At 35.8% G+C, this 10,614-nt stretch overlaps 1 protein-coding gene across 1 annotated transcript in view; it reads left to right on the forward strand.

The window, feature by feature from the left end:
- KIF16B (kinesin family member 16B) overlaps positions 1–10,614 on the forward strand; it is a 113,381-nt gene that overhangs the window by 42,286 nt on the left and 60,481 nt on the right. The window contains exons 13-14 of the mRNA XM_026036600.1: positions 8,812–8,931; positions 9,456–9,507. Of these exons, the coding sequence (XP_025892385.1) occupies positions 8,812–8,931; positions 9,456–9,507 (172 nt within the window). The remainder of the gene's footprint in view (positions 1–8,811; positions 8,932–9,455; positions 9,508–10,614) is intronic.

Below are 10,614 nucleotides of genomic sequence, written 5' to 3' on the forward strand. Positions count from 1 at the left end.
AAAAAAAAAAAAAAAAAAAAAAAAAAGTGCAATTAGGCAATTAATTTCAGCTTAAATTAAATAACTGGATCCCAGGAAAAGAGCAATTTTTAGAGACAGCTTTTCCCTCCGTTTCAGTGCTTGACCCCTAGCTGTAAATGGCAGGACTAAGGCTGTCCATGCAACAGGTGTTTAGTTTACCTCTGTTAACACATGTTTCAATTATGTGGCCACATAATGATTTCCCATGGTATCTTCCCTAAATTTCAATCTGTGGAGTGAAAGATGTAAAATCCAACACACGCTTTGGAGAATGTGAAGGAGGCTGTGGCCTGTTGGACAAAGTTTGGTTCAAGAGTTAGTACTGCATACAGTGAGTGTAACACCAAGACCAAGRAGAATATGAAAGATTCCTTAAGTCCAGGGTAGTTGTCTCTTAGCTGTGATTAGGCTGCGGGGAAGGTCTCTTCATGAAKAATTTTAATTTGGCCATTATATTTTAAAATTGCCAGTCTTTTGAGACCTAAACTGATCAGCTGAATTTACTTAGGGAGTAACATACTTAATTGAAATATGCCTAGGAAGGTATTTATGTAAATATATAATTTATATTTATTTTTATATATAATTTAGTTTCATGTTAGTATGAAGTTATCTTTGTATGTAAGACAATAAACTTAAATGTTTAAGACTATAGATTGCTTTTGTAGAGAAATACTGAAGTTTGTCCTGAACTTAACAAATATTATTTTGGAGGTCATAAGCTTTTATTTACCAGTGATACCTGCCTGTAACTATAAAGGATGTTGTACATGTTAAACAGACTTTAATGTGACAAAGTTCTATAATTTGGAGGTCCAGTAACATCTGCCAGAAATCACTGAGAAATCAGGTGCCAGGTAAGGCTGCACTGATGTCTTGAAATCTCAATACAGTTATAAAATAACATAAACCTTAGTTGAAAAGAAGATAAACTAAGCTRTATTGCAGTATGTAAATACAGCTGCTTCCATACTTCTTTACCACACAAAAAAACCCTGCTGACAGTGATCCAGCTGAGGGGTGAGGTAGATGAGCCAAGTGCAAAGGCCAGTGAGAGCTTCTTGAGGGTTGGATGGACTGCTCTGTGTTTTCTCCCTAAGGATATGGCACATTCACATCTTTAAAGGAAGCGTTTTTTTTTTTCTCCTGATAGTAGTAGATRCAGCTGCAGTAGTTGATTTTCATTGCCTAAAAAGAACCTAGAATTACAAAAAAATACCTGACTCTGACACAACTGCCAGCARCCAGGAATGCTGATGTGTTTTGTAGTCCAAATTACAGAGGTGAGATTGTTCCCCCACCCCAYGGTTATTTCCGATTCAATTTTAGTTGACCTTATCAAAAGTGTGATTGACTAGATTTACACTCTAGTCAATATTGGAATGTCTATCTTGGCYCTGAAATCTGATTTGAGTAGTTTCTTTTTCACTGCATATGATATTTCTGATGGTCTTCACATTAAGGCCTAAATATTAGATTATAGATTTTACATTATAGGTCCTTTTTTGTTTATTTTTTAAGGACGGTTTCCTCTGATAGTGCCTGTTTCTGGTGGATATATTTTAGGTATGATAAGTCTGGTCATCTTACCCTTTATTCCTCTACTATGTTATATTTAGCACTTGTGATCCTCTCATACTGTTYCTTTAAAGCATTTAAACAACTATAGTGGGTTATGGCAAACTAGATCAACATGTTCATTTTTCTTTCATTATTAGATCTGTGAAGGAAAATATATTTTTGTTAATTGTGCTTCACATAATCCTGGAATGGTTGAGGTTGGCAGGGACCTCTGGAGATCATCTAGTCCAACCCCCTGCTCCAGCAGGGACACCCAGAGCAGGAGACACAAGTGGCATCYAGGTGGGTTTGGAGACCTCCAGAGAAGGAGCCTCCMCAGCCTCCCTGGGCAGCCTGTGCCAGGGCTCTGGTACCKTCACAGTGAARAAGTTCCTCCTCACGTGGAGATGGAACTGCCTGTGTTTCAACTTACACCCATTGCCCCTTGTCCTGTCACTGGCCACCACTGAGAAGAGTTTGACCCCTTCCTCCCTACATTCATCCTTTAGGTACTTACACATATTAATCAGATGCCCCCTCAACCTCCTCCAGAGAAAACAGGCCCAACTCACGCCATCTCGAGTGAGTCTCTTAATGAGCATCGCTTGTGTCTTGTCTTCAGCTTTTAAGAGATATACTAAAAATGTTGTAATTTAAAGAGTTGTTGAACTGGCAATATACTGTGCAGTCTCTATACTATGAACACTAGAACTTGAGTCTGTGGTGGAGAGGGAAATTCTTTTCTAGAATTTAAACTGAGGGAAAATATACACAGTTAATAAGAAACGTTTAGTTTTCCCAACTGAATCGACCAGATTTTCAAAAGAAAAATAGCACCACTCATAGTCTTTTTATGACGCTAGTGTCAGCTTAAAGCACCAATTATTATATGCTTCAAATTGATAGTTTTTAAAGGCCACATTTTTGCATTTTTTTTTGTAGCATCCTCAAATGTTTGATTCAAAGTTTTTTTTTTCTGTTTTCTTTTTGTTTTGTTTTCAACTATTTTTGATCTTCTAATAGTCCCTTAGTTTACTTCAAAAACTTTACGTAAATGACGATTCATATTTGCTGTCACAAAGCCAGTAAAAGCGAGCAACTTACTTTCTGGGTGAAGAAAATAAGACAATAAAATACCATCATAACACCTTTAAAACAAGGACTTCTTTGAAAGGATGTGTTTATTTTTTGTCATAAATATGTGTATTCTTTTTTGGACCAATCCTAACTGCCTTTTTCTGTAAACCTGTTTTTTTCTTAATAATTGTTTCTTCTTTAGCAAATATTTATGAACTTAACTAGTTGGAGGTCATTTCTGGAGGTTGCTGTTCCTGCGCTTAGCCTGGCCTGGTAAGAGCCAGCGACAGAGAGAGGGGCTACGGTTGTTGTCGGTGTCTGTATCAATGAGCAGGTCCTAGAGAAGACCTTTAATTAGTTCAGCTAAATGTCACTAGTGATGCCAAATATGAGTAAGAACTGACTGTTAGTAAGTTCCTACCAGATATCTGAAAGCAATTGCATTTTTTGTAAATAATAAGAGCYTGAGTGCCGTCTATAATATGATTTATTATTGTATTTGGGAATTGCACTTGGTAGCATAGGAGGTCACTTAATTTTCCTCAGGGAGGAGGAGCATTGCTATCATTTTAAACAGCAGCAAAACTCCTTAAATTTTGCTTAAATTACAGAATTGTCAAACAAATTTTTATGGTTGTGGTAGGCTKTAGTGGTACTTCACTAAATTTTTAGTATGCTGACCTCTTAACTTTGTGAGTGAAGCTTTCATAGTCAGTGGGTAATTATTCTTTTGTAATAGCATGCAATGCATATGAAAATAGAGGAGTTGCTCATCTGTCTCTAGAGCACTTTTTCTGTCAGAATATATGAATCCAAAATCATTCAAATAATTTCTGTGGAAAAAGATGCCCGTTTCCAGTGTATGCCTCTTAAATCCTACTATTTTTAATTCATTAAAAACTTCTCCAAACTTTCAGAGAGCTTTAAATGTTTTTTTTTTCCAGTGGACTTCACTTCAGACTTGAGGTTTTAACAGTTATATGAGTCATGCAAAATGGCATGCACATTGAGGTCCGAAAACAAATTTATAGAGAGGTTTTCCTGAAAGAGAATTAATGTTTACAGCACCATATTATTTACAGACACCATAAATAACATTTAAGGCATATGCAAACAACATTTTCAAAGCTTGTGTGGGAAAAAAATTGCCTGGTGGAGGATTTTGACCTATCTAAAYAGGTAAATAAGTACCTAAAGGTATCTAAATAGGTAAAATATCCTATTTTAATGAAATGGGGAACAACAGTGATGAAAAGTGTGTTTTTATTTATGTTAAAAGCACTCATCTTTTCACAAGAATGCTTGATTAGCATGGATAAAGATAGAGATCCACCACCGTATGTGGGGTGATAGAGAAAAAACRTCAGATATATCCCAGTGACAATGGAGGAAAATGACATAATTAAAGATAACTTAGAATTCTGTAGAATGTGCAGATGATGCATTCTGTAATAAGGTAATATTTTGTTGATCGGAGTTCTTGATTATTTGATAAATTAGGGTGTCAAAGTAATATTAATGGAAGATTGCAGAATAATTTAGCTCATGTACTTCAATTGTTCGATGAAAGCTCTAGTAATTTATTTAGCAAAACAATTCCAGGGTTTTATTCTGTAAAACCTCACTGATCTATAATTTAGGTTGTCTGGCTTTATGACTGGATGACAACCTGCAGCTACATGCAGAAAGGATTTACAAGTTAACAAAGTCAAAGTGAAAAATTGTTGGTGCTAGTAAATAGGGTTTAATTTCTTTAGTCAAGGGGTAGTGTGTAGATCTGCTCAGGGTTTTTTATCTAATGTAAATTAAATGGTGTGAGTTTTATCTATTACTGATTAAGGTATACAGAGCTTTTTTTTTTATTAAAATATGGAGTTCTGAATAGAGGTATAACCAGTAGATTTACTGTACCTGCTTATGCAAAGATAAGTTGCAYATTATCAAAGAAGATCCCTGAATGAAGACATACTAGTGACAAAAATAAAGCACAAATAAAGAGAGGAAAAATAACCCCTGAAATCTTTTTTTTCTTGTTTTCTACAAAATACAAGGAATCTTACAGGGTTTCCCAGATTTCAAAGTTGGGGAGTTGATCGGGAAAGGAGCCATTTCTCTGCAAATCCAAAGTGCTGCTTCCATGTTTTCCATTTTTCTGCAGYGATTCCTAGCAAGGTAACTCTCCAAAAGCAGATCCACACTGGGTAATGAATTATTACGTGGCTCTTTTGCCACAAATTGGAGTTTAAAGTAGTGAGATTTTTCTTATTCCTTCAGAACACAGAAGAARGAGAACGTTTCATCAGATAAAAAGCAGCAGATGTGCATGAGGAAATTGTGTTCTGAGGTTGGTTTTAATGCATAAAAGCAGAAGAACTCATTATGTAAGAAACTTCTAAAGACAAAGAAATATCCATGCTCAGAGGAGACTGAGGCTTTCTATGAGAACATTTCTAAAATGCATTTACAGGGTGTATGCTTTGAACCACTGGCAAATCTAAGCTTAAATCAAATTCTAGCATCCCCGTCCTTTAAAATTAAAGAAACATGGTAGCGGGTCAGATTAGATGCCCCTGTGGCTGAGCAGCATTTATTCAATGTGTAAGCTGTGTGGGAAGAAGGTTTCGTGGGGCAAGTGGGCAGGGATCCTCCCGCAGGAAAGGTCCCTTCCAACCTYAACCACTCTGTGATTCAGCGTCCTGGGATGGGCTTATCTAAATTGCTGGTTTCAGTGAGTTGAGCCCTGGGTTCTTTTTTCCACTCTGGCTSTGACCACTTGAGGCTGTTTCCTTTCCATTTCTTCCTGTTCCTCTCTAATTCTGCCCATCTGCTGGGTTTTGCAATAAGCCCTTCAGGTGCCGAGCAGAACGTCGAGCGGCGTGGAGTGCTGCTCCGAGGGACAAATGTGAGGGAGGAAATGAAAACTGGCCAGAATATCTAGAGGAAAAAAACAAGCAAGAATTAAGACCTTCCTCTGTGTAGGGTTTCTGGGTGTATTTTATAGAGAACTTAGCGCTAGGCCACTGAGGGAGTTCAGATATTTTTGTGAACTCACACTACAATAGYGGATTTGCAATGACATCAAATGCACCCAAGATACCTTTTAGCAAAAGAATTTGCTTTAGTTAGAGTCTAGTTAAATATTAATGCAAGATTTCTGCTATTACCTATTTTAACCCGTAATTTTTAATTAGATATTATGCATTATTGCATAATTTAAATATAGACATCTGGACAGTTGGCCGGCAATATATTCTGTTTTTAATGAAAACATCCTCACTGTGCTTCCTCTAAACTCAGGGCCAGCAGTTAGCTGTTCAATATTTAAATAAAAGAATTGAGCTTTTGCATTGGAAAACATAATAGAAATTAAATTGTTCCAAGAGATTTTGTTCATTAAAAGGGCAATGTAATAATTACATATACTTATTAATGTGTGCTGGATCAGTAGCAGTAGAAAACAGCAGAGGTTTTGCTTTTATTTCACCTGTATTATGAGCTCTCAGGACATCTCTTCCTTGCTGGCTTAGAAATCCTTCCATTTCTGGTTAATAGAGGAAATTGAATAGAGCTCTGGAGAAAGGAGGAGATCTCATAGTAGCTGTTGGATCTGTCACAGAGTTGTTCACAAATAGAGCAGGATATTTCTGACTCCTGACTTGGAACTGAATTTCAAAAGATGAGCATTTAAATTGTTTTATTTTAGCACTGAAAAGTGATTTCTTATGCAGCTAATCAGAATTCTGTTGTTTCTTCAAATGAAACCATTTGATCTTGCGACTCCAGAAGAAGGATATTAGTCCTCTTCACACAGTTACCTTTCAATTACCTTAAATTCACTGGAGAGTCACCTTTCTCTAATTTTGGCTTGCTTTGTTTTCCACAGGTTATTGATGCATCTTAAATACAGCAGGAGTTTGCGTACACTTTCTGGACCAGGGATAATTTGAAATAAGATCCCTGCAATTCGTTCAGACTTCATAACTAGTATCTTGAATTTTCTGAATTAGTGTTTTTCATTAGGGACAATGGCTTTTTCCAATCATGTAATTTCACTTACGAGTTCATTGCTTTTTAAAATTCGACTGTACAGACAAGAATGAATCAAATTTTGGATCAAACCCAGTTGAAGGAGGTCTCTGCCCTTCCTATGGTAGTAAGGATGAAAGAGAGGCAATAGAGTTATGTCATTTTGCATTTTTTTCGTCCTTCTTTTGTTTTTGAAGAACATACTTAAGGATGTTTTGGTGATAGCATTTCTGAAATTTAKTCTTGGAATTTGGAGTATTCAAACAGAAGCTTTTGAATCTGGAATAAGGTATTAATTGACATGATAACTCCAGATACCTAATTCGGATTAGGGACTTCTATTAAATTATATCCAAAGATAAAAGCTAATTTACAGTAGGGATTAGCAGAAAAAAAATGTAGCTAATCTCAACTATTGCCTGTTACACATACTGCATTTGCAATGCTTGCATCAAAAGGATAGATCCTGTGCATGAGTGAGTCACTTACAAAGGATTTAGAAATGCAATTAGTGTTCTTTGATTTTTGGATCTGAGTAAATAAGCAATGCATCACTTGAAAGAAAAATTGCACTTTTTTTTGCAACAGACAATAATAATAATAATAAAAAAAMCCATTAATATCAAAGATCCCCCAAATGAGGAAGCCTTTTTTTTCTTTATTCGTAATTATTTGTGATAGATTTTCCTCACCCAGTGATAATTTCCTTACCTCCTGGGAACTCTATTTTTTCCTCAGTTAGAGACGCTCACAAATATTTTGTTATGCTGGAAAAAAAATGTTTAGCCCTTAATATTTTTCAGCTCCTGTTGGGACGAAGGTGACAGCAATTGTGTCAACTGCCACTGGGCTTCAGTATTTTAAGTCTTCAGCCTTATGATACAGGAGCATTATAAATTATGTATATCAATAGATGCCACTCAGTAAATATTTAATATGTGAAGGATATTTTTGTCTGAATTACTCTTTCACTTGAACGGTGATTTAAGCTGTGTTTTTTGGTTTTATGGGGTGACGGACGCTTTTATAATATCAAGGAGCAGCTGAATTCAGTTTGAGCGTCGCAAAGCTGCAGGGCAGCATTAATCACAGCTTTTCATTTTGTTTTTTTCTGTTTTCCATTTTTTTTTCTGGACTCTGCAGAACTTTTATTTCATCCATTAGCAGAGCTTTTCCTGGGTCTGTTTTTACATATATACATATATATATACATATGCAAAATATGTAGCAGTGATGGTTGGGTTTGGTACCTCCCCACGCTGAGTTGTCAGTCCTTAGCTCTAACAGCTTATTGACATAGATAGAAAAATTGACTCATTTTAAGGATGATATATGCAGAAATTCACAGTCTCTGTGGCMATTATCTTCCCATACCTAGAAGCCAATAGGGTTTGGTATCAACGTGAAAGATGAGCTTTATAAATGCTTAAAACTTATTTCAAAGCTATATTTAATCTCTTATTTATTGCACACCTAATCTAATTAATATTACATCAAAGCTATTACTAAAAATGATTTTTCATTCAAGGTTAAGTTAGTCCGTTTGTACTTCTGCTGAATGATACTTAATCCTACAAGTAGCTGTCGCACAGTTCAGCCTGGGGAAATTTTGAAGAATTGAAGCCATATCCTGCAAATACTTTGTGCATTTATTTATTGCTAATATTTCCAATATAATGGGGCGTCTTTTAACTATTTAGACCTTCCAGGTGTCTAAATTTGTTTTATTGAGGTAAGTTCAGTTAATTTAAAGAAATGCCAAGTAAAGTTCAGGTTTGCGTTCCCTTGCTATACTGAATTTTGTGCAGTTTTAATTCTGTTTAACTGTCCCGTAAGGTGGTGCCTTGTTTGCTTTCAGTCAACTTGCCTTCATTATTCTCTTGTTTGATCTTTCTTATCTGGTATAAGTCAGTTGTTTGTCTGGCTCCTTTCGAGAAACACCTTCACAGGCTTCCTGAACAACAGGCTTGCAMCACTCCTGGAAACACAAAAACCACCTGCAACACAAGTCTCCTGCTTGAGTTTTTTTTGTGATACCACATAGATTAAGTTGTATTAAACATGACTTGGAAAGAGAGCAAAGAGCAGGATTTCTTGCATATATTAATGTACTTTTCTCCACTACAGGAACAAACCCTGGCCCTCAGGAAGGAGGGGATAGGTGTTGTGTTGGATTCTGAACTGCCTCATCTGATTGGCATCGATGATGATCTCCTTAGTACTGGCATCATCTTGTATCACTTGAAGGTAAATACGTGTCTGTGTTTCCACAACGTTCGTGTGCCTGGTTTCTGGAGTAGACAACTTAAATTATAGTATTAATTTGCTATCTAAGTATAGCAAGTGTTCATTACATACTTCCTGTCTGATTAGCTAAGCTGTTAAGAAGTTGTAACTGGTTCATATTATGGGATCTGTCAATTTATTGCTTAGATTTATCCTGGGATTCTGCTGTTTTGCTGTATGTGTGCAGTTGATGATATTCCTACTCATGTGTATTAGTTTCTCATTCTTCTCCTTGTAAAGCTTAAATTGAAATCCTAATCTAGATTGCCACAAAGGTGGTTCTGTGCAGGATAGATAAGTCTTGAGTTTGGTAGCAATATGCTAACAATATTGCTCTATGAAAGTCTTCCTAAAGCATTAGCTGATTCTTTCATGTATGTATAAACACGTTCTTGGTCCAGGATGCTGTAAGAAAGTGGAAGGTTTAGTTATTTCTTCACAGGGGAAGGAARGAGTGAAAATTACGTATATTTTGTCTTAATTAGGAAGGCCGAACATACGTTGGCAGAGAAGATGCTATGACAGAACAAGATATTGGTAAGAAAGGGGTTTTTCTTTCTACATTTATTGTTCCTTCAGTTGTTTTTCCTTCATCCAATGTCTTACCATGTGAATGAAATGTCATTGGTTTCTTTTTTTCAATTAGTTGCTCATATGTGCCTGCATGCTTTAATTTTTCAAAATCTTGTAACAGATCTGAATTATGTGTGATTTGCCCCAGAGGGCATACCTTCTAAAACAGCCTGTGGCCTTAAAAATTTTCTTATCCATGCATGCTGAGATTTGCTATTAATCTATTTCTCATAGACTTTAAATAGAATTCTATAGAATTACCATTGTTTTTCATACAGCACCTGTCATATCTGATGCATAATTATTTTCCTAACCTTTGTGTAGTGACAGTATTGTTATATCTAAGACAATCTCTGGACTTTAGATTCATGTTGATGAAAATTCTGCAAATTGATGAAAAGTGCGTAGGCTTCTTGCCCTGATTTCCTTATTCACTTGATATACAATCAAAGTAACAAGACTGGGTTGCCTTGGCACATGTCTTGTTTGAATGGAGTTTCATTAAATAAGCCAAATTTTTTATTTCTCAATAAGAAATCAAGAGCCAGATAATGTAGTTCTGTGCGTTATCTGATCACAGGATGTCAATTTAGACTTTCAAAATTAATTTTGTGAAACTAGAGCACCCATGAATTGCTTTGTAATGGTAGACAGCGTATACCATTGGTGTACAGTACATAAAATTTATTTAAACGGATATATATATATATTTTTTTCTATTCCTTTTGTTTCTGGTGAGAATGAAGGACTTCTGTAGAGACAGTCTGAAAAGAGTTAAGAGAGAGAGAGCTCCTGAAGAGAAGGAAAGCAGCATAAATGATTGATAGAAGGCCTGAATGTAATAACCCCTGAGAACCTTATTTCAGCCATGCTTAATATTCTTTGATCATGTATTGTATCCTGTCTCATCAGATTTAAATAAAACTGCTTTAAGGTCACGATTTTTTCATTATTACTCAGTGAAACTGATTTTAAAAGAAGTTTCTACAGGTGTGTGCAAGTAAACATATATTAATCTGATGCCAAAATATGGAAAAAGAGAAGATTATACACAAAAAACCCTACTGCTAA

The sequence above is a fragment of the Nothoprocta perdicaria genome, unplaced genomic scaffold, assembly GCF_003342845.1.
Source record: "Nothoprocta perdicaria isolate Ctin4 unplaced genomic scaffold, notPer1 scaffold_181, whole genome shotgun sequence".
Lineage (NCBI taxonomy): Eukaryota > Metazoa > Chordata > Aves > Tinamiformes > Tinamidae > Nothoprocta > Nothoprocta perdicaria.